The 26138-nt window shown below is 42.8% G+C and overlaps 1 protein-coding gene across 2 annotated transcripts in view; it reads right to left on the bottom strand.

The window, feature by feature from the left end:
- SLC24A1 (solute carrier family 24 member 1) overlaps positions 1 to 26138 on the bottom strand; it is a 121478-nt gene that overhangs the window by 77270 nt on the left and 18070 nt on the right. For both annotated transcript variants that reach the window (XM_086958957.1, XM_086958958.1), the window contains exon 3: positions 20985 to 21093. In XM_086958957.1, coding sequence (XP_086815083.1) covers positions 20985 to 21093 — 109 coding nt within the window. The remainder of the gene's footprint in view (positions 1 to 20984; positions 21094 to 26138) is intronic.

The raw sequence follows: 26138 nt of genomic DNA, 5'->3' as shown, positions 1-26138 counted from the left end.
TGGTGTCTCTTATGCACTGGTGATATTCCTTCAGGGCGCCCCTGTGGTTGTTTTGTGATTCTGTTGTTTTCTGGTTTTGCCAGGTTTTCTCTAGGTGTCTGTAAGATCGTCAGGCTTCCTGTAGTTCAGTGGTGAACCGGTGGCCTTCAGAGGGTGTTGTTTGGTGGGGTGCAAGTTTGTCGGCGCAGTGGGAGATCCAGCTGTGAAGTTCAGTGGCTGCGGAGTTAGTGTCAGTCGTGGCGCGGGGGGGTCTTGGAGGAGGGTGGTGATGAGGAGTTCTTCTGTGACTTGCTCCAGTTTCTTTGTAGCAGTTGCGGGGCAGGCTTGGGTGCGGTGGTGGTGTTGAAGGTGAAATGGATGCAGTGGTGGTCAGTCCAGAGAGGCTGGGTGGTGTGGATGAACCGGATGTTTGTTCCTCCTGCGAAGACAGGGTCGAGGGTGTGTCCAGCTCTGTGCGTGGGCATGTTGACCAGCTGCTTCAGGCCGAGGTTGGCGAGGTTATACAAAAAAACGGAGGCTCTTGCAGCACATCATTAAGTCAACTATTCATCCATAAACAGTAACGATCAGATTTATGGGATCCTTGGGTATATATCCCTATACTAAAAGCGGAAAAGACACAACAATATTGATCCGAAACAGAAATCCAGAAAGGTCATTGTTCATGCTGTTTAGCAGTCTTTATTCATGTTGTAACAAAATGTAAAATTCTCAGCACACGATTAGCCGACACGTATTTCGTCTTTGCTTAGACTTTTTTAAGGCATAAAAGTAGGAATCAACAAGCCAGAATCGAAAACGCGTCGCGTCTGTTCTTACGTTATAAACTGTATACAAGAACCCCAGTCTGCATTTTTATAAATAGCTCAGCTCAAAGTGTCCCAAAAAGCCACGAGCAGGATCCTGACATCCAGCACTGTATCTGGCAAATCCAATATGTTTCAGAGCTGAGTATAGGCAATCATTGGGCCACTAGAATAGGTCACTCACTTGCTTCTATGTATTGATAACATAGTCTGTTCCTATGACAGCAAATCTTTTTCACCTCCGAATATCCAAATTTCAAAGTACAAAGTAACACTTTTATTGCAGGGATACGCGGATCGGCTGATACAACATAACTTTAAAGATTGCATCATAACATGGTTGCGCCATAGGGGTCGGGATAAAAGTGTTACTTTGTAATTCTAAGAGCACTGCTATGAGTCATTTGACTGGATGTCATCGAGGTAATTTACATGAAGAAACAGTGTGATGAGTTGGTTATTTATAAGGGGACAGCTCGTATTGTAGCAGGAGCCTGAATGAGGGTCCACTGACTAGTTGCAATTCATGGTTTAGCGAAGATGCGGGGTAAACTGCCGGATAAATGAAGGATTGCGACTTGGATTAGCCAGGAGCTCGGTCGCTCTTGTCCTGTTGGCCATGTTGCTTGGTCTCACCCCCTGAGCATAAGTTATATTACACAACATTCATTTTTTTAGCATATGCTTTTGGGGGAGGGATTTCAGGGAGCTTTGTAATTGTGCAAGAACGACTCTTTCTGTGTCCATTTGTTTTGTCCTACTCACCACACCTGTCATTTTCACTCAGATTCCCTCCAATCCACTCAACTCTAATCCACTCCACTCAAATCCACTCTAATCCACTCCAATCCACTCTGATCTATTCCACTCCAATCCACTCCAGTCTAATACATTCCACTCCAGTCTAACCCATCCCACTCCATTTCAGTGCATTCCACACCACTCTACTCTAATCCACTCCACTCAACTCTAATCTACGTCACTCTAATACACTCTGCTTTAATCCACTCCAACCCACTTTAGTTCACTCCTATCCACTCCTTTTGATCCACTCCAATCCACGCTAATCCACACTAGTCTAATTCACTCCACTCCAATTCACTCTAATCCATTCCAACCCACTCAAACCCACACTAATCCACTCCACTCCAATTCACTCTAATCCATTCCAACCCACTCAAACCCACTCTAATCCACTCCACTCCAATCCACTCCACTCTAAATCCCTCAAACCCACTCTTATCCACTACACTTTTAATTCACTTCAATAAACTCCAATCTAATCCACTCCACCATAATTCAATCCACACCACTCTAATCCACTCTAATCCACTCCAATCCGCTCCACTCTATTCCACTCCATTCCTTTCTAATCCACCCCACTCCTCTCTAATCCAATCCACTCCATTCTAAACCATTCTAATCCAATCCAATTCAATCTACTCCACTGTAATCGATGCCACTCTAATACACTCCACTGTAAGCAACTCTAAAACTCACCAGTCCAATTCACTCCAGTCTAATGCACTCTAATCTACTCTGATCCACTCTACTGTAACCCACTCCAAAGAACTCTACTCTAATACACTCTTATCCACTTGAGTCCGATCCAATACATTTTACCCTAATCCTCTCTAATCCACTTTAATCCAAACCAATTGATTTTTTCCATTTGCCACTCTAATACACTTCACTGCAATCCACTCTACTCCAATCCTCCTCACTCTTATCCACTCCAGTCACTCTACTCTAATCCACTCTAACCCAATCTACTCCACTTTAATCCACTCCTACACAATCTAACCCACTCCACCTAATCTACTCCAATCCACTCAACTCCATTCCACTCCAATCCACTTTAATCCTCTCTACTCTAATCCATTCCCTCACTCCAATCCAATCCACTCCATTTCACTGCAATCTACTCCACTTGAATCCACTCCACTCGAGTCCCCTCCAATGCACTCCACTCTAATCCACTCCACTCTAATACTCTCCACTCTAATCCATTCAAATCCCCTTCACGCCACTCTAATCCACTCAGCTCCAATCTACTCTACTTCAATCCACTCTACTCTAATCTACTTCACTCTAATCCACTCCAAACTTGCGTCACAGACACCCAAAAGGGCCACAACACCCACCCCCACCACCCCCAGGACCACCCCCTCGGGATCCCCAACGCCCGTTCCCCACTCGGACCGACACCGAGGCAGTGCAGACAAAGGCAGTGACCCTCCAAAAACGCTCCAACCTAACAGACCCAACACCAGAGAATGACATTGTCCACTACAGGTTCAAAAGGACAACCATCCTCAGCATCCTGACCACCATTGTACATAGGCTGATGGTACCAACACAGCGGACAACCAACATCCCACCTCAGACCAAGCTGCTGGCCGTGAAGCACCTGTTGGCCAATGGTACCCTCTAACTAACATCCGCACGAGACGGAGGAGTCACACAGCCAGCCCAATCCAAGTCCCTCACAACAGTCATGGATGACACCATCAGCTTGGTACGCCACTATCTATACATCCCCCACACTGCGCAGGAATAGCCAGAGAACAAGCAAAGCATCTCCGCCACAGCTGGCTTGCCGCACGTGTCAGGGGGCAATTGACTGCACACATGTCCTACTTGTGCCCCCTGGCAACACTGCACACAATAAGCGCAACAGAAAGCACACATATCCCACCATTGTCCAGGAAATAATGGACCACCGAGGAATCCCCGCCAACGTCGCTGCCAACCTCCCGGGCAGTGTGCCTGAGCCCTACACCTTCCGACAGTCCATCATCAAATTGCGCCACCAGGATGGCACCCACGAAAATGCACTGCTCGTTGTCCAATACGAAATGAGCACACCACACACCTCAACTCCACAATCATGCAACTCACAATACAGGAAATCTACATGTCACATACAATATGCACACCCACCAGACACAACAGAACAACTTATTGTGGGAACCTGGGATAGCCATGTACATAAGGCATCAATGGCATTCCACCTCAGCCACACAATAGCAGAATGTGGGAAGAGGTGGGGACCAGGCTTGTGCGAAGGAGGCAAGTGACCGATGAATGAGACTGTACACAATGCCAAGTGTGGCATGGATGTGATGGCCAGACTGCAGTCTGCAGACCACACACATATCCATGTCGACACACACCGCTGGTGTTTCGAGTGGAGTGTAGTGGACAGTGGACGCAACCATGTCACACCAGCCAGGGGAGAGGAAAGCAGAAATGTAGCTTGTTACATCCCCCCGTAAGTGTGAGTGGAGTGCCCTGGCCCAGCGTACCCCAGTCCAGTGGAGGGGTGTGAATAAAAGGCACGTTACTCTAGGCGTGTTTTTTTTCCGTAATGCCCAATGTCTCTGCCAGGGTGGAGCCTCTCACCCCGCCATGAGGTCGTCGCCGTCGCCATGAGCAGTGTTGCCTGCGATCCTGTGCACCTGCTGCACCCCGGAACGCTGGTCCCCGAACCAGTCTTACCCGCCCCTGCCACCCAGGCCTCAAAGCGCCCCTGCCGACACCAGCGTGTGTTGAAGAGGGCCCACCACGTGCCGGTGCAAGCTCCAGGCCTGTGGCCCGCGACCCTGGCAACCTGCTATAGCCATCACGTTCTCCGCAAGCAAGGCCCACAGTACTCCTTTCTCGTTTACGTACTTTACCGGCATACACAGTGTACTAGTAGGTCACACATTTGGAACTGAGTCTTGATCATGCATTGGCCATGTACACATGGCAATGCAGACTTTAAATCACTATACTCCCTTCGATGTGGTGACACTAAGTCTCTGTATAGCAGCACAACCGCACGTTTCTGTGGCCCCTTGCTGGAAATGCCTACCGCCTACACTGCGGTCGAGTTGGTCGCACAATTGGAACTGAGTCTTGATTGTTCAATGGCAGAGTACATATTGCAAGCAGGGAGAGGTGTAAGAGGATGACGCGTTGCAGTCAGGAGCAAAAAAGGATCATCGTTACAGAGGTGATCGTACACCACCGACAACTGCCCTGGTGTCACTAACTCTGTACATCACGAGCTAACGACAAGTGGCTGTGGGCCACTGCTGACCGCTGCCTCAGGCCTGCACTGCGGTCCAGTAGGTCACAGAGTCTTGATTTAGCAATGGCAGAGTTCTTATCAGTGTACCGGCATCATCGCAGACTGCATCCCCTCTCATCCCTGGTGCCACTAAGTCTGTTCCCCGACATTCATGGGCACTAACTGGTCGTACATTGGTGGCGTCTGAGTCTATAGGGGGTAGTTTTCATCCTCATGTAGCCGATACCGAATTGGTTCTGGTAACGAGGTTGTCGCTTTCTACTCCACCATTTGCTGCTTCTAGATAACATCATACCTTCCGCATCATGCCCTGGATGACACCTTCCACTGTGCCCCGCAACTCCCCACAACATTCACCTTTGACATTGATGAGGACCCGCCTAGTCCACTTGGCCCTACCTCAGTGCACCGCAGGTCACCGTCCCGGGCAGGGTGCATGTGCAGGCCGCTATGCATCCGGGGCTACTAACTCTGTGCTGGTCAGGTCCGGGACCCCTTCTTCTGAGATATTGGATGACCTCTGAGGCGATGGCCTTGGGTCATCAACGTCATGTATCTGTGGCCCTGTGCTGTCCCCTGCCTACGGTTTCAACTGCTGAGAAACAAAACAATTGACAGTACTGACCACCAATCACAAAAACTTCATACGGTTTCAACTGCGGCCCACCAAGGCCAAACATCAAATCGAGTCCTGAGCGGCCCTGACGTGGCATCACTGCAGGAGGCACACGCCACCACTGCCAGGACTATCTCCAACAGCCAACTGCCAGTGTCTAAACGGTCGTACTGGAAGACTGACAGAGTTGCTCGCACCTGTAGTGGATGCCATCATCTGCCTGATCCCCTGCTCAGCACTCCAGGTGCCACTGACTCCGCAACCCACGGACCGTTACTGATTGAGTGTTGTGCTATGGAGAGGTTGACCAGCAATGTCACCTCAAGCAGTGTGGGAGACCTGGGATGATGATGAGGAACATGATGCATGTCTAACACACCCCACTGCATCTGCATCAGGAATATCTCAAAGGGACACAATCCTGGACTTTTTCTTCACATGAGCGCGCTCAGCTCTAGTCCCCCAATATCAGTGCACTGCAACTCACGGACACTTTTGTTTGCATGTTGGGTGACCTCTGGACTTGCTCCAGCCCCTCCATGTTGCTCAGCAGTTGACTCTATTATGCAGTTGTTTTCAGTTTCCGTTGCACTGGTGTCCACTGCTCAAGTTGTTGTCAGCACCAAGCACTCCATGCGAGCTGGCTTACACTCACCCCACACACATCCAGCACAGGCGTCACTGTACATGTGGCTCTGCCAATAAAGAGGCGGGGCGCACATGCCCATAACCAGTTCAACATAATATCTGCGTGTGTCCCTGCGGTCTTGTCGTTTGCATGAGTGCCCTGGGCCCTACAATATTACATTGTGCTGTGTACAAAGGGGGCAGACATGTCACCGCAGGCAGCGGGTTGGATCGTGGACTTGTAGCTTTGTTGTCACCCACTCATTCATAAGGGGAGTGGCCTGGGCCGTCGTAAGAAGAGCCAACGTGGGTGTGTGTCTGCTATTTGCGTGCCCCTGGGCATGGTTCTGTGCCATGAATGTGCATCTGCATGTGTCTCTATGGCAGTGTGGGTCTGCTTTGTGAGTATAGGAGGTCCCTGAAGGATGATAGACACAAACGTATGTGATCTAGTTCGCCTTCCATGGGTTCAGACCCCACCCACACCTGTTCGGCCACCTCCTTTTATCGTGCTGACACCTGGCATTGGGGTGCCATGTGTGGGTGGGTGAAGTGTCGTGAGCCAGCTGTGCTTGCGGGTGCTTCCTGCTGTGTGGTCTGTTGCAGGGTCTGTGTTCTCCCCTAAGTAGCTTGGCTGCCCTGGTCCTGGTGGTAGGTTGCGTGGGATGTCCATGAGCTGTTTTAGGGAGTCGATGTTGAAGGTGTTGTGGTCCTCTCCGGCGTCAGAGATGTGTTGTCTTCTGTGCTCTGCTGGAGATGTTGTGTGCCCCTCTGCAATGTAAATTGGAGATGTCTGTTGACATTGTGTTGATATGTATGTTGGCGCATTGTTCTTGTTTACATGCAGACTGTATGACAATGTACATTGTGACTGTTTGTGATGTGATGGATTTGCGGGACAGTGTACATTTGGACCACATGGTGGATGTAAGCTTGTACGCGTACATTTCCATTTCAATTTCCAGCTCTGTCAGATGTAGTAGGCATGTTTCTGCACGTGTGCGGAGCCAGTTGGGTCCTCTGTTCTGCAGTGTCGGCTTTGCACATTGTACCACGTTGTTGTCAATGTGGGTGTGCTGTTCTTGCTATACGTGTGTGCTGCAGTGTGCCACGGGGATCAGGGACATGATCCAGGGTAATTGTAGATGTGCAGGTCCTCTCGAGCTGTGTCCGTACTCCCTACTCCTGGCACCGTCTCCACACTGATGACTTTGGCCTCCATTTCCTCCAGCTCCTCCTGTGGCGCAGGACTCCCACCTCCTGTCACCGTTGCAGCCTTCCTATTGTCAGCGGGTTTATGCTTGGTTTAGGTTGTCACATCATGCCAGCGCCTCTTGGGCTCCTCGATTGGCCTCCTAGACACTCTGACTGCATTCCAGTTGGTCTGCTTGTGGGTCAGTTGATGGTAGTGTTCTGAGATGCTGATCTGGTTTGCCTGCGGACTGCACCCCGTCTTCCTCTCCCTCTTTTCCTTGGCCATCCCTGTCCCCATTGTTCCTTGCTGGTGGTCTGTCGGGGTTGTGGGTTTCACGTTGGCCTCTGCGCTTGGTCAGGGTGCCGCCATGTTGCTACACGCTTTGGATTGTTTCTGGTGTGTTTTTTCTGTAGTTTTTGTGGTGCATTTTCCCGCCTTGCGCGTGGGATTTTGCAGGCCTGTCGCTGGTTTTCACTGCTTTTTGTACCGCGGTTGGCATCCTCGCAAGATTTTTTGCATTCGCGTTTCGCATTTTTGCAGTGTGGGGTTGATTTTAACATGGACATTTGACGCGTTTCTGGAGACTATTGCATGGTACCGCGGTGTTGAGAATGCTTGTTTAACAGGACGTAATTTTCCTGCGATAGATAGCGATGTTGGAAGTTGCGTTAAGTTACTTTTGCGATGATTATCACATGTTCTTGAGAATATTCCCCATAAAGTGTGTCTTTACAAGTTAAAAACTGCCCTGATTTGCAAATATGGCACCATTTTTTTTAGCTATGAGCTATGTGATTCACTAATGTGGCTTTTGATTTGGTGTTGGGGCCTATTCTCTGTACTAGTCTGACTGTGCTTGTATAAGAGCACTGGACTGTACCACTGCACATCAGCTGAGTCCTGTATGTCGAGCACAGAGCAGTTGTATGGGCCAGGGGCGCAGCTTGGTCAGTAAGACTGGGGGGCGGGTGAGCTTCAGATTTCCTGACAATCGCGCTAGCATATCATGTTAATCATTGTATGGGAATCAACGCACAATGGGGTCTTAAGAGCCGGTGAAAAGTGAAAGGATTGTGAGGGGTACTTAAAACACTGTATCTTGTAAGATAACCATGTTTTAAGACCTTCAAAACAGACATGTGTGTTTGCCTGAGTGAGTATTTAAAAATCCAAGGTAAAAATCGAACACACATCTTAACATACCTGACTGAAACCTCCTTTACCCAACAATTTAATAAACAATTCGTTTATTAGTGGGGTGTAACAGCCCCAAACACCCCCCTCTATGCACGAAGCTAAGCGCCTGGTAAGGTCTGTAGGTCATGGTTATTCTGTGACCATGACTGCTAGGGAAGTGATCGGTCTCTCCAGGACCTGCTAATCTGCCTCTCCTTGTCACCCTAAGAGGATTACACTTAAACTGTCTGGATTTTGTCCCGCTTCGATCAAATCTGACTTACTGTACAATGAGAAAGACATTACACCTGACACACGTTTCAAGGAAAGCAGAGCAGTGCGTGAAGGTGGCGCAGGAGGGGGTCCTTAAGGAGCAGAATGGCCTGGGCTAAGATGGGAGCAATGTACGCCCAACAGATAAAAATGTGTTGCATACTCTGTGAAGTGTGTATAAAGGTAGGCAAGACAGAGGATTTAGAGTCATGCTAAAGCTGAGCCAGAGAGCCAGACTTGGCTCTAAAAGCCAAATCACGATCTTGTGCCAAAAAACATGATGTCAATTCTAAAATCATGTGAAGGTGCTGTAAACTAGGGAAGTATCTATTTCAAACAACAAGGGGCCCCAATAGTATCAGCGAGGGACCTCGGGGAGCTTATTATACAAACACAACAATGGTCCCAAGCAAGGCGACAGAATATCGTTGAAAATATATATAGACTCAGTCAGTTCTATATTGCTGAAGACATGCCCAGCCGGACAGAGGTCTTCAAAGTTTATACTTGAATAAGGATTTGTAACACAAAATAACACCTTCAACAATTCACGTGCGTGGGGCACAAGCCTGTACCCAACCACAACAATACATAGACACAGACAACACATAAAAGGGCTTGCAAGGCAAGATCAGCAGTCTCTGTAGAATTCCAGTCATACAGAGAAATTTTTGTAGGTACCATTACATAGCATTGCATAGAAATTCATTACACAGGTATATGGTACTCAAAGAGTCGACGGCGTTTCTGACCCCTTACTAAATGATGGGGTCCATCATCAGGACAAAACAATAATTGCCTTTGAATATAAGCCTCTTTTGCCAAAAAGCGTATTGGTGAGAAGCTCACAGGCGAGCTTGAGAAAATTTCGATTCAGCAGGGCCAGGGTCTTGGAATGATAGAACCAAGGGCTTGAGTAGCGAGAGAAAGTAAATTAACTTGTGGTCTCGGACCCAGGGGCGGAGCATGCGAAGTGCCTAGCTTCCGTTTGTAACCGCAGTCCGGGTAATACCGGCAGCGCGGAGTCGCGCTGGGGTCATGGAGCCAGGGGTGGCCGGGTCAGTCGGCTGCAATGGATTTCCTGGCTCAAGGGGAACGTGGTGCTTTTTGTAGTATGTCTGAACTGTTGGTTGGGTTATGAATGAGTGTGGAGTGATTTAATGAAGTGATTGAGTGAGTGTGGTTCCTCTATGGTGATTAGTTGTATTTGTATTAAGTGTTTTCCTAACTTAAAATTTGAGTGAAACAGATAAAGTTTCTGCATTGTTTGAAAATAATTTAAAGAATTTTGCAAATAAAACTGAGAATTCAATTACGTTGGTTTGGTACCTTTGATTCAGTTTCATCTGTCCTATGTTGGATTAGTATATAAAGTTGTGATCAGTATTGGCATTTTGTGTTAGTTTCGGCAAAAATCTACTTGAGCAGCAGAAAGGAAGCAGCGCCCGCTTGCACTGTGCATGGGGCCATTACGATGATTGCGCAATGCAGACAAGCACCTGCCACATAGCAGAACTCCGAGAACTCAGCCCAGGCTTAGTCATGACTCTTCACAAGCCATGACCTGATGTTATGTCGATGACAGATCCATGACACTGAATGTTTGTGCCCTACTCAGAATCAACAACTCATCTCTTATATTGGAAAATCCATATACATTTGTTAAGGTCAAAAACGTCTGAATGCTCTTGCTTCCAACCTTGGAGGTCAAAAGGTCAAAGCAAGCACCTGAGAGCATTCTTTCTCTTTAATCACACCTATTTCCTTAAATCTCTGGAGTTCAGCTTTCAGTGGTTTTATCATCAAATGATGCTCGCCTCTTCACTTTTGGAGCTACACGCCATGCCACTTTCATCAGGACTATCCAAAACTCCAGATGTTTGAGAAGGCCAGCTTCCCTCCAACGACTTCTGGAAATTTCCTCAGAAAGTCCTCAACAGAACTGTGTTATCATCATCACTTGTTCGGATGCACTGGGGTTCAGTGTGAACCCCAGATCTCACTGATGCTGCTAACCAAGCAAGTTGCCTCCCCTCTTCACAACATAGACCTTGCCAACGGTTTTCCCTTGTTCTTTTCCACCTATTGATCTATCTATCTATCTATATCACAAAGCATGAAAACACATTCAAATATAAATGTAAACATATTTGTAAAGCACTATAGTTTAGAATTAAAAAATCATTATTCGATCCATAAGTGTTGTGGTGTAAAAACACCTTTCTTTAGTAACCCGATAATTTCATTTTTGTATTCTTATATTATGTAAGTTGGAAAGGCTCATGTCTTTCTGAGACATATAGGGACATATGGTACTCTGATTCTAGATAAAACGCAATTTTGCTTATTCAAATATAACCACTATTGTAAAGGGAAATTTAAAAAGGTTTACTTCTTAATAGTATAGAATTAAAACTATCGCAGTTCAAAATATGTAAAAGTGCAGGAAGTATAATCCACATATTATTGCGCTTATGTACACAGTATCTTATAATATTAAAAACACACGCACATATCTCGTCCTGCTGCTGTTACACAAGACCCTTTAATCTGCTTAATCTAATTTTTCATTAGCACGCAAGACAGTATGATTACAGTATACTCTCAGCACAATCTCGTACACTGACAGTGTGCATTAAGTATGCTACTTTATCCCTAATTATAGTGTAGCTTTGCTCACCCATCTAATGCTGCCATCATGGAGTGAAATGTTAAACAAAAGTAACATAGATATCAACATCTACACAATGTATTATTTAAAATTTTGCAAATAACTATATACTTATTGACAATACAAAAGTAAACAGTATGATACCCACTTGCTTTTGTACTTATATGACACCTATAACTGCACTGCATGCTATGCACACTTTTTACATGAGACTCTTTGATCATTGATAATTATTTAAATTATTGCAAATAACTATATACTTATTGACAGTACAAGATAACTAGCATCCCGCCCCAGCGTTGCCTGGGGCAGAAGGGGGCTGGGGCAGCATTTCAGGCTTCCGTGCACTCCCGCCCCGACCCCCGCCCGCCACGACATTTCCACTCTTCCCCGCGCTTAACTCAGCCGCACACGTTCCGCCTTGCGTGCACTCCCGCCCCGGCCCCCGCCCGCCACGACATTTCCACTCCTTCCCGTGCTTCACACAGCCGCACACGTTCCGCCTCCTCCCAGCGCTCGCGCGCTTCACCTACCTCAGCCCGACTTTACCGCTCCCCGTTCCGCCTCCTCACATCAGCCCGACTTCACCTCTCCTCGTTCCGCCTCCTACCATCAGCCCGACTTCACCGCTCCTCGTTCCGCCTCCTCCCATCAGCCCGACTTCACCGCTCCTCGTTCCGCCTCCTCCCATCGCTTCTCTGAGCCACACATGTTCCGCTCCTCCCCGCGCTTCATGTATCTCAGCCCGACTTCACCGCTGCTGTCCACCGCTCCTCCCCGCGCTAGATGATGTCAGCACGCACGTCCATGTTGTTAGCGGACACGGCCGGCGCTACTTCTTAGGGACTACTTTTTTTTTATTGTGTATTTTTTAAATAACGTTTATTTTTACATTTTTTATAGCCTATGTCCATCTACAGGACCCCCCCTTTCCAACGCTGTATTGGGTGTTGCGATTGGTGGTGTACTTTTCGAGTTTACCTGGCTCAAAGGACACAGTTCTTTCTTTATAATAGTAGTATAGATAACTTGCAGAAATCGGGTTTTCCACACTGATTTAAACATGTTAGTTTATAATTCTCTGCCTTTTATTCAGGAAACAAATTCCTCCAAGTTTGACCTGAAGAAGTTTCCCAGTACACATGTGTTAAGACCACATGCAGTATTACCACATGCATAACAATATCGGTTTGGGATAAAACTCAGTTTTTTCAACAAAAATGGCATTAAGAGCCCAGTTATAATGGAGCCCTCAGTGGCGTGAAAAGGATGTTGAATGTTAAACATGTCCACATTCAAAAGATACGATTCCTTTGATGTAGATATTTTGTTTTATTTATTTTAAAACTCTAATACAGACTAATACATCATTCAAGTATCTTGAACTTTAAGCTTGTATTTAATATTCTGTACTAAATATATATGCTACAAACCACTTTTTCCACAGTCGTCCGAGTTAAACTTTTGAATAGTCTACCCATGAGTAAAAATAATGCAGGCTTCTGAAGTAATGGTATATTTCACTTCAAAGTCTAAATCAGGACTTTGCTACCAAGATACATATATAAAAGTAATGTACCCAAACACAATACAGAACGAACTGGAGGCCCAGATACCAAGGATACAATCAACACCAATACCAGCAACAACAATTCCCACAACCTGTACAATATAAACAACAAGTCCCATACCCCCAACAATATCAGGGACCCCAAGGGAATCCCAATCAATATCAACAACAAGCTCCATACCCCCAGCAATTCCAGGCACCTCAAGGGAACTCCAATCAATACCTGGAGACAAGGAATGCCAAATATTGGAGACAATAGACACCATCCCAATCTTCAATTTAAGTAAAACCAGTCTCAATCAATCTACAATGTCTCTATTATCTAAGGGGCTCTCCTTTGTCCCTCATGCTGGTATAAACAAATTTGAACTCTTCACAGATCTTATGACATTTCCTCGAAAAGTAAGATTAAAATTTTTCTTTCAGGATAATCAAAGCAATGATAATGAAATTAACAAATCAGGATTAGCTCCTAAATCGATATTCACTCCAACTCTAGATCAAGTACCACCAGAAGTGGCCATATTTGAAAAAGTAGTATATAACAACTTTATACAGGCCACCAAATATGTACCCAGAACACCCTTCAACGTTCCTTTAGATGAGTATCAAGCCATCGAATGTTTGAAAAACAACACTAAACTAACTGTTAAATGTTGTGACAAAGGGGGCGGAATAGCGATTCTTGATACAGACAACTATATTGAAAAAATTGAAAACATGCTAAATGACAACAGATTGTATGCAAAAATTACTAAAAATACAACCAATGCAACTAAATCTAAAATTGAAAAACTTACTTATAAAGCCTATAATGATGACATCATTTGTCGCAAAGAATATGAATACCTTAATGTAGAATCACCAAAATTAGCATGTATCTATGGAACTCCCAAAGTACATAAAGATGCAGGCAATCCCCCACTGAGACCTATTGTCAACACTATTGGCTCGGTTACTGAGCCCATATCGAAATATCTAGACGCAATTTTGCGCCCTTACATCCAGCTAATACCAGGTTACATTAAAGATACTAGTCAGGTAATCAACCTCTTAGAAGGTATCCCTTATAATGCAGAGACCCAATGGCTAGTAACACTGGATGTTGAAAATCTTTATTCCAACGTACCATATGAAGGTGCTATTAATGCGGTAACCTGGTTCATTGAAGCCTACCAAGTTGATTGCAATAGCAAGTTCATTATTGATTGCTTAACAATCATCCTTAAAGAAAACATTTTCGAATTCAGAAATGACCTATACAAACAGCTAAAAGGAGTAAGCATGGGAGCGTCCTGTGCTCCCACTATAGCTAACATTTATGTAGCTTACTTTGAATACCAATACATTTTCAAAGAGGAGGCCCCCTTTTTCGAGACGGTCCATTGTTGGTCACGTTATATTGACAATATCGTCTTCATATGGAATGATGATCTTCAAATTCTGTCTGAGTTTATACAATGGCTAAATCTTTGTGATGAAAATCTTCGATTCACATCACATTTCAGCAACGATCAGATTGAGTTTCTAGACATCATGATCAAACATGAAGGAATGCAACTATATGTGGATTTATATACTAAACCCACTGCACGCAATACCATCTTGCACCACTCTAGTTTTCATCCTACAAATCAAAAAAATGCAATCCCTTTTGGACAATTTCTGCGATTACGTCGTAATTGCACTAAACTCAGTGATTACGACCGTAGAGCGGAAGAAATGAAGATCAAATTCAAAAATCGTGGATATCCTCATGGTATCATTCGGGATGCTTACAAACGAGCCCGCTTCTACGACAGGCAACATCTACTGTCAGGCAATTCAAACACTTCTGAACAAAATCTGGTATTTGTCACCAGACACTCGATTCTTAATGACAGAATCAGACAGATTGTCTGTTCACACTGGCACTTGTTAAACATCAACAAACCATCTACTGAGGCATTACAAAAACCTATGTTTGCCTATCGAAAAAATAAAAATCTGAAAGACCTAATAGTGAGGTCACGTATGCCTAAAACAAAACCACCTCTTCAATCGAGCATTAGAGATCTACAGCCTATTCATGGTAATTATAAATGCGGAACATGCAAATCATGTCCATTGGCTATAGAAAATGAATCATTTAGCCATAATGGAATTACCATTCAAAATAAAGGGATGACAAATTGCAAAAGCAAAAATTTGATTTACATACTTTTGTGCCCATGCGGAAAAGCATATGTGGGTGAAACTTCGCGATCTATGAATACTAGATTAACCGAACATAGATCGGCAATCCGCACGCAAAAAATGGCTGCACCACTAGTATGTCATTATCTGGAAAAACAACACTCTCCAGAAGATATACGTTGGTATATATTGGAGAAAATTGTACCAACAGCAGGGCTCTGCTGTGATAAAATTAGAAAAAAACGGGAAGTATATCACATTTTCATGTTTGATACTGTAAAAAATGGACTTAATTCCGAAATCCCTTGGGACCAAGCGATTATTTAGTACACATTCTGAAAAATAGAACACAGATATATACTTGAAGCTTTATAAAAGAGTTAGCCCTTTATGTATAGACATCACTATATGAATGCAATACATATAACAGGACACCTGAAGAGTAGACCACCTTAACATGTGAGGAGGAACTATTCCCCTATATTCTATTAATTGTTTGCTATACTACTAATTGTCTCCCTTTAGTAATTAGATCTTTAACCCCACAGCTTATCTATTTTTCCATGAACATTCTACTTTTTCTGTCATCATATACATCAAACTATACGTTAAAATATCCGTTATGACTTAAAGAAATTAAGACTTTTGTAACAGATCACCATTTTTTCATCCCCATTCAACAAATAGGCTAGTGCTTCAATACTATTATTTCAATTATTTAAAATATCACCTCTAGGTACCATCCATTCTTGAAGAATTTATTATTCTTTTGCTATTTATCGTTACGAAATACAACAGTTTTTGCTTATTAAATTCATCTATTATTCTTGGATTCTCAGAAATTAAGTTTTACTCATCTTCTTATCTTTCCTCTTCAAGGATCGTTACTTTTTCACTTTATTCTATCAATCTTACCGCTTCTAGACCCTATCTGCAGCGAATGAGTCTTTTTTCTAACCCACCCCCGTGTTCTACATCTATCACTGTTATCGTCTCATATTGCCTTTAAACATAGAATAGTCCTTCCTTTACTTCAATTTACAAGTCCTTCCTTTATTTCAGCTACTATGACCCAGCACGAAGAAGTCCTTCTTCTATTCCTATATCCATTTTTTTGGTCCAATTATCTACCACTTATAAAGCGGCTGCATCCTATCACACGGTTGCTTGCATTCCAGCATACCGGTGTGCAGTCTTTTGGCGGTCGATTACTGTTACGAGTCCCTCTATACCAGAAGCGTCACTATCTTTATCTAAACTCACGGGTGAGTACATTCAACATGAAACTTTAGAAGTTGTCTTTAGTTTATCTGGTTTTTTACCAAGTTATAGAGATATACCAAACACGTTATCTCGCAGCATAGCTACATCTATATGCTTATCTTCTATCCCAATCATATATATAATACCTTCTTGTCAGTGAGTATATGTGTTTCGGCGGGTTGTTTTCTACTTTGCGAAAGTTAACATAGAGATACGGAAATTCTCATCTTTATATATGTCATTTCTTAGATAATGCTATGACCAGATCATCTTCTATAAAATCTCCTGCTCCTGGGACATCTTCTCTACTTTATTTTTAGGTAAATTTCCAATCTGTTGTTTAAGTTAAATTTAAACTCACTTCAATTTTTGCACAAATATGTTCATTACGTATTTCTTTTTCGCTATTCATCCCTAGGTGGATACAATATATTCGTGCTAACAATTATACATCACTATTGCTCACCTCTGGATACTTTATCTACTTGTGGAGGTAATGTTAGACAGCATACTTAATTGCACTACAGATGCAATATATTGTATTATTATATACTAAACTCCCTTATCTCACATTCCTAGATAAAATACTTGTTTCCTTCTCTATCGCTCTCATCACCTTACCATCTATTCGAAGGAAGTTATCCTCGTGGAGGTAACTATATATTGAGAATGCATTAATTCACTTATATGAAAATTTTACTATACATGTGAAATATATCTGGTCCATGAAATCATATTTTTTTCTAGGTTCGACATATGTTAATACAAGTAACTATCTGAATCATAGCTACCTCCACTATACTGCTCCACCCCCTCTTTTTTCTGATGTCATAACATCATATGACATACTATTGGATTACATCGTTCCGCATCTCAAGGTAATTCTATCATGCTCTCTACTTTCACTGTTGTGTAATCTTATCCAGGTTCATAAGTCATCCATACACTAACAGGTTTAACGACGATACACCTATAGCTGCTGCACTGAGCGCATAATATACAAGGACCAGAATATATCTAATGGTTTACTATGCAGCTCATCCTATGTATAGCTTAAATCTGTTTTCACAGGACCCAATACTTTTCAAGCTATCTTAATTATGATTTGATACTTATTATGACTATTCTCATTATTGTTGTTAATCATATCATACTTCTAGACTTTGAGAAGCTGCTTTTACCGACTGACGTTTTCTAGCCACGCCACACCTAACTGTGAGTCCTGAACTCTTTGAAATCCTGTAAGTACATCTTTATATATTTATATCATCTTTGCTCTTCTTATGTTCCCCTAATTCTATACAAATCCTAGGAACCGTGTTCATCGTTATACTACTATTTGGGTTAATAACATGGTCTTCTCTTTTAGCAATGTAGCTATATTGCATTAAATTACATTTCATATAGGATATTATTCAAAACCATATTTTCCTCTGATTTGCTTATCCCCACCTCTGTTAATACAGTCCATGTTACTCCCATAAAAGTATACTCCACATTATACAGGTGGCTAACTTTTCAAAGTCATAAGGTTATCAAACAATATATGTATCATTTCCTGAGAGTAACCGGTATATTTGACTTATGAATATTTTGTCTGTTTTTGAAAGCAATTGTTGAATTGAACCTCCAGATAGATATTATTAAAGAATGTCTATTAAGTAAAACAGATCTATGATGACCAACAGGTAAAGCTTAACCATCTACATGTTCTGAAATGTATAATCAAATGATGTCTATTGATTACTGTCAACTAAAATAGATCTAGGGTAACCTACAGGTAAACAGCTAACCACCAACATGTTTTGAAGTGTATAAATATGTAAATAATGTAATGTATAAAATTTCCCATGTATATAAGAAATGTTACGCCCTTACAAAACCATTATACCTTGTCTCAAAACAATTGTAGATTAAATGAATTTCCATCAATATGATGACACAACTATACTGCCCTCAATAACTTGCTATAACTGTAAATAATATGTATGTCTGCCCTTAGTCCACTGTACATAATAAGGTTTTCACCATTAGAAAACTGTGAGAAATGTAAATACTTTGTATATATGTCTTTTCTAATATATTGTACATAATATGTCTGTGTTTGTAATCTTATCCATATATCTTTTTATTGCTTATAGAACAATAGACGGTCACCTGAAGAAGGCTCAAGAGCCGAAACACGCGTAGTGGTGCCTACCGCTTTGCCTTCATCACTGTATATATGTTTCATGTCTATTGATTGTGTATTTTCTCTTTTGTATTTTTTAATTCAAGACTATATACATTTAAACACATAATCACTTATAAAAACCATATATACAAAAAAACAGTAGAAAACAAAGAAAAAATAATCAATAACAATAAACAATAAAGCTTTATCAGAAATAATTTGTTTATTGATTTCTGTACATAAGTGGACTTAATATACTGTTCATTCCAGGTTTTTATTTACAAAAAACCACAAACTAAATCATCTAATCATTGTCTGTCACTTGGCTATAGACCTTTCCCAACTCTGTCTCTTCCCTATGTATAGCAAGTGCAACTGTATTATATAGGGGTCCCCTTTTTCCAAATATTTCCCAAACACAATATAGACCCTGTACAGTGATACATAAAACACCCACACTCTCATCCAATATACAGATGTCATAGTCAGAGCCCAAACACCTCTGCTCCCACTGACAGATACAACACCCCATCTTGCAAACACATCTCCCACACTGCATATATATATATATATATATATATATATATATATACAAACACATTTTGCCTTCCATCAAAAAAACACACGTTCCACACATAAACACACTTACTAGCACTGTTCCACACCTAGACATACAGCTCCCACATAAAGACATCATCCCCACCCAAAACATATATAGTGGAAGTCAAACACAGGCTGATGCATCACTTCCCTCACAGAAATAAAAACACCCACTTGCTCCACCCTACGCACCCCACCAACATAGCTCACGTGAACACAACATACACAAACACAGACAAGGACCCCCTTCTGCACATGCTACAGGTTTATTCGCGGTTTCTCAAATACCGTTTATGGCAATTTCACATTTCATCTGGTGCCTTATGTTGACGTTCTCCCATTTGAAGTCTGAGGGGATGCCTAGCTAGTTTAACGTTTGGATATTTACAACATCACCCGTTCTGTCAGCTTCATGCTGACTTCAATTTCCAGCAACAAAAGGATTTTTTTTATTCCCCTGCGCAAATTCTACCACCATTTCCAAGGCACAGTGCCATACTGAAAAATAAGGAGAATTTGTCCGACAAGCTGGGGGCTCGAAAAAGGCTGATAGGGTTACGGCAAGATACTCACAAATGAGGCTATGTCTCGCACGTGACTAAATCTTCCCAAATCCTGCCAGTCTTTCAGAGGCATCGGCCTGTCTAATTTCCCTGTAGATTCAGATAATTTAGAGGAACTGTAAAACTGAACAGGTGAGGTAAGGGAGACAATGATGGAGTCTAGTTTAAAGAGGTAAAATACACAAAAGAGGGACATACAGCAGTGACGGGGGCATGTGGAAATCAAAACATTGGTGTAAAAACCCAAAAAGCAATTGTAGTAATCTCTACAGAGGAGAAGAAAAGCTGGGATGGTAAGCACAACAGGGGCGTGGGAGGTGACAAAGGACGGAAGCAACATGAGGGGCAGAAGCAAATTGGTGGTGCACCTGTAAAGCAATACAGGAAGCAGGTTTGAGGAGCAAACGAAAGACAGCAATGTGGACTAGGCAGGAAGAACGCGCACATGCATGAAGGGAACACAGGAGTGTGGGGTCCAGTACACGGATGAGAAAGAGGAACACAGAGAGCGGGGGAGTGGGGAGAGAAGTTCACTGAGAGACAGTTGGAATACACATGCATTCTTGTACAATGCTAAAAGGAAAAGAAAAAGGTAGCACCAGAAAAAGCAAGCAGTAGAAAAACACAATAATGCACCTATGTGCAAGAGGAGGTACAAATACAAGAAGAGGAAGGAGAGCCTAGACACACGCTTGTGGATAAGAAGTAAGCAAACAAGAGTTGCAATGAACCTGACCAATGGTAGGCAAGGACAGGCTCTAAGCCGACTGAAATCTTACAATATGTCTCGCAACAGACATCACACGTGCTATCTTAGGTGCGACCAAAGAAAATAAACCTTGCTAAACACGTTCATTTGTCCAACTATCTAGGTGGCCCCACCAGTTTCCTCTGCGTGCCAGTGGGCCACTATCCTACCCACATGCCAACCCCCACTCCCAGCAAGACTCACTTCTTGAGACTGATTTTCTATCTGTTTGAACGGTCTCATGCACTCCAGCAGAGGAATCAGGGATGCTCTGGATGACTAGTGCTCTGGGAGACTCCCAAAAACAAAAACCAAGCTAGGGGGTCGTAGCACCATTGCACTGTCATTGTATCCACCACTTCCCTCCTCAGAGTATTCAAGTAGCTTGGGTTTAAACTCAATCATACACCTACCCTCCACCACTCTATTCATGTAGGTCAGTGCCCTTACCTTCCCCAAGGGGGTCCAGAGTATGAATCATAAGCTGGAAGATGGTGCTGCGCAGGGTGCTGTTGTGCAGCGAGGCCGAGCTGCTTCCCCGCTGCAAGAATGGCTTGAGCTAGGCAAAAAGACAGCGGTGTAAGTACTTATGTCATTGAACAGTGACAGGTGAGAAATTAAAATTTCATGACCATTATACGGGACACACAGGGGTACCGAAAACAATACGTTAATCTGTTTCACAGTGTCCGCGCCTGAACTTAATCCCCCACATTTTCAAATTAGAATAGGTAAGAGAGAAGAAACAATGGGTCAAAATATCTATTCAAGTCATCACAAATAGCTATTAATTAGGAGGGTGTGGATGCAAATGAATGCATTTCTTTTTTGAGCAGCACCCCCACTCTCACAGTGTTAACACCTCCATCCCTTTTGAAGATGGCTTGTAAAAAAAACCAAGGAATAAGTAGTGAGGTAAGTGACACCCAGAAGCAGCAGTGTGCTTTTGCAGACCATCTGCCCAGCAAGCGGTAAGAATGTGGTGGACAATAATGTAATCTGTGGTTTGAGTGGCGAAGGATTTTTGATGGTTCAAGGTTTGAGTGACTATTCGAATACTTGATGATTTAATGTGTGCTTGCGGCAACTCATTGTCCGATCAATGTTTTAAGGATGCCAGGTGTGTGTATCTTTTTGTCTCCAGATGTAGGTTTGGAGTAGTAATTGGCACATAGTCCTCAGATGGAACGAGCTGTCTATTGTTTTGGAAGTGATTCTGTCAGGATTTGTGTTTTTGTCAGTGACCCTCAAAATTCTTTCACAAAGCTACAGTTGTTCAAGTGGTTACAAGGTGTCACACCCAACTGAAGTCCCTACACATCTGCAGTAACTGAAGCATTCCAAGAGGTCCCTCTCAAGTTAGATGCCAAAACCTTTTTGTTTTACACATACCTTTGGCATTTGGGTACATTTGCCATGGCAAAAGTGTGAGTTATGGTGTGTGCTGTGTGTTGCATAATTACATACTAGCACATTTCAGAGATTTTGGGGGTTTTGTGTTGATTAATTCTTCGCTGTACATGGGGATAAGTCTGTCTCCTCGTTTTGTTTGTCTTTTCAGAAAAATCGTAATTGTGAAAAACTGCTGTTCAAAAACTGAATATGTTATAAGAGGAAGTCTATGAAAAAATATAAGGAATTACTGGCAACGTGAAATAAGACAAATCTCTCAAAAACAATGGCACATCATCGAGAAAGATCTGGATATTGGTGAGATAATTATGCAGCAATATCATACTGCAAGTACCATCAATTTCTAACTTGGTAACGAGTAGTCGTTTTCAAGGTAGACTAAAGTAAATAAAGAGGTTTTTGGTTTTAATTGGGGGAGGGGTCATGAGTTATGGTATAAGTAATAGACCATAACTAGCAAAATGTTTTTAGGTTTTGTTGTGAGATGATAGCATCACAAACATTTTTTCAAAGAGTTTCTGAGTTTTTTTCATTTTTGCATTGGTTGAACCATACAACTTTCCTAAATGTGTTTATTTCAGTTAACTTCGGAGGGCTTTTTTAATGGAAAATTAGCATTTAAGTGCTGGACAACTACCCATGTATACAACCTCCAGTACACGGAGGCTTAGGTTGAAGATTTTATTTCCATTTGGCCAAACGTGAGAGTTTCAGCAAATTTGCAAATTTCAAGATGGTGGGTAAAAAATAATTCAAGCACTTCATTAGCCAATCACATTTCATGAAATATTTAAATTCATTGACAGAATTGCCAGAATTCAACTCATGAGTTTAAAGGCTATATATACTTAGGAATTAACCATTTAAAGCTCACTGACCTTTATAATCACTGAAAAATCCGAGGTTAAAATGAAGGTATAGTTTGCGTTAGTGATGGTATCCTAAAGTATGTTGAAAAAAGCATTTTAAAAACCCACAGGAATTCACTTATGGTGTTTTTTTAAACCTGGGCTGTGGCTCAGCCCTACACTCAACTCACCATAGGCTGGCGCGCAGCCAGGGTTTGGCTGTAAGGGTTCATGGACCATGTTGCAAGGTTAGCAACCCCTTGAAAACTCGTCGAGGTTTTCAGGCAAGTTAATATTTTTCTGACTCTCTTAACAATACATAGATTTTTGTGACTTGCTCTTTAAGGCCTCTCTGCTCTTTCAAGATTTCATCTGCTAGTTTTCCCACTACTTTTTGTATTTGAGTGCTTAACTTTCTGTATTTCAAATTATGAATGTTATACTCCTTTAGGCTTTTTACTTGCTCTTGACTATGTTATCCTTTTGTATTTATGTAATGGTCTCTAATAGCCTTTTATCTCCTGTAAGAGATGCCTCTGTCTTTGACTACTTTGCTAATTACAAGCTTGAGCAGAATTACTGGCACATACCTGTAATTGTTTTCTTTTCTGTATGGTACTGTTAGTATTATAGGCACAGCTTTTACGACTGTCGATCCTCGCACCATAAATCTGAGGAGTCAGCAAGTTTATTCAATGAGTGTAGACATATAGGTTCCTACCTTAACGTTTGTGGCTCTTGGGAGCCCCTGCAAAATAATGTACTTTATTTCCCAACACAGACACACTGCTCAAACTTACTCATTGCTCAAGTTGGCTGGTCAGTTGTGGTTTGTGAGATGATTATGGTTAGGAGTTGAGGAGATAGCAAAAGGTATCAGTAGTTCTGGAAATGAAGCAGGAACACCCAAGCAGGTGCGGGCACAGTAAACTAGAGCGAAGACTAGTGACGGCAAACCACAAAAGTATTCAAATGTACATTTTAGAGTAGACAGCAGAATTGTGTGCGACTGGTCTGAAATGCCAGTACACAATGCGGCATGGAAGACAGATGCAGACCTTTAGGGCAAGCTGAAATGAAGGAGAAGGCCATCTTTGAATGAGTCTAAGCACACTCTGGGAGAGTACTACTCTAGTCTTACAATGTGGTAAGATGGAATGTTGGGTGCTTCAAAATAGGGTACATCCTGTGTCTCATTAGTCATAAATGGATAAAATTATTCCACTTATGACGAAGGAGATGCATAAAATGTCTGTGGGTGAGGGAGTCGGGTCTTCTTAGAAAACCTTGGAGCACCTGCGGCACTAGTTTGAAGAAGTTGAGCGGAGGGAGCCAGGAAGAATGAACGGAGTGTAGTATTGAAAGTAAGGACGCTCCGAGCCAGGTAGTTTACCATGTAGATTTATTGAGGTGGTAAGTTAAATACAGAGAGATAAAGTCAGAGTCTAATTAGGAGCCCCACCAGGAGCAGCTTCCCTGCTGTTCAGCCCTTCATCCAACAGATTCACGAACGCACACATTCCAAACACTAACATTCCATCAGGCAGCCATTCTGGCTGAGCAGCAGAACATCACATATCTCCCCCCTCCCCCTTTACAACGCAAAGGAAGGATGTTTTAAAAGGCATCAAAATAGGCAAGAAAATAAAAGAATAAAATATAGTGAATAGTACACTGAAAGAAGGCGTGAAAATGAAATATGGAAAGAGCAAGCAGAGGAAGTAAAGTGGATAGGAAGTGAGAGAAAAGACAAGTACAAGCGACTATTACACCATCTTCCTTTCCACAAAACACAAAAATAAATACAAACCCATACAACAGACTAAAGAGGAAACCAAGTACTAAGATCATGTATGCTGGCCAGGCAAACAAGAAAGTACAGGGTGTTAGAAAAGAAATTGAAAAAGTGAAATGACGAAATAAGTACAGATAACAGTGAAAGAGTGGAAGACAGCCGAAGACAGAAAAAGGAAAGGATGGCTGTCCTTCACACAAGCAGAGTAATTTATGAAAGACAGTCCACGCTGAAATAGGAGTAGAGCAACATGACTCCCAAATCTCAGATATCCTAGCCTTAAAAATCACATGCCCCGGGCACAAATGTACGCCATGAGCCAAACACACATATTTGTAAGAAGAAAGAGGATACTGCTGCAAATGGGATCCCACTTCAGCAATACTCTGCAAAATGAACAACGGACTGGTTAAAAATATCCAGATATGAGGAGATTGAATAATTAATATACACCTTCAAATGTACAAAAGGTAAGAGAAGAGAAACTGGAAGTGACACAAACCGCTTCCCAAACGATAAAGAGAGAACCACCCGTGGGCAACATATAGCAGTAGTGGTAACTCAATGTAGCTACTTTCTGTGGCTCTTCTATTTATGCCAATCTTTGCTTACAGGTGCATCATCCTTTTCTCTGTTTTTCCCTAGAGAGCAGAACCTTTCCCTTGGTTTGAGTGTCTGTATGATACTCATCCTTTGCTTCATGCAGTGTGTGGCATAGAAGCTTGAGGTTATCATGCTATTCAACGTTTAACCCTTCCACTGCATGAAGAGTGAATCCTGTCCTGCATGTAGAATACAGGATGGCAGCAGTCAAAGTGAAAAAAAGAGGACAAAAGAAATGAGAAATCCCAAATGGTGCCAGCTACATTGACCATTATACCAACATTTGGCCAACCAAAGACAAGAGGTAAGAGCCAGGAAACAAATCTCAGACATCCTAGCCTTAAAAATCACATGCCCAGGGCACAAATGTACGCCATGAGCCAAACACACAGATTTGTAAGAAGAAAGAGGATACTGCTGCAAATGGGATCCCACTTCTTCAATACTCTGCAAAATGAACAACGTACACAGTCCCTGCTTAACAAGAATAAAAAGGAGACAAAGACAAGCAGTTGATGCTTCTCAGCAACACAGCCTCCTTCAATTCCACCCTGTTCTGGCCTAATTGCTTGGCCCGGCGCCGCCCACAAAAGATCACATTAAGAGCCTAGGATTCTGTCTTGACTGTTCTCTTAATTTTAACTGCCAGGCTGCGAATCTTTCAGCCACATGTTATGGCCTGCTGAGGATGCTTCGCAGGATCCTCCCTCTTCTCCCTTTTCAGACCAGAAGGATTATGGTCTAGGCCCTTATCCTCTCCCACCTGGACTACGAGAACGCCCTTTATTTAGGAGCCCCTCATTCCACCATTCATAAGCTCCAGGTCATTCACAATTGTTCAGCTCGCCTGTTACTTCAGGTTCCCCGCTGGCAATCTGCTAAACCAGCACTTAGGAGCCTTCATTGGCTGCCGATCAGGGAGAGGATTCAGTTTAAGGCCATGTG

Source organism: Lissotriton vulgaris, chromosome 2_1 (assembly GCF_964263255.1).
Source record: "Lissotriton vulgaris chromosome 2_1, aLisVul1.2, whole genome shotgun sequence".
Classification (NCBI taxonomy): domain Eukaryota; kingdom Metazoa; phylum Chordata; class Amphibia; order Caudata; family Salamandridae; genus Lissotriton; species Lissotriton vulgaris.
Note: the sequence above shows the minus strand (reverse complement) of the source record. Positions and strands in the feature narration are given on the sequence as shown.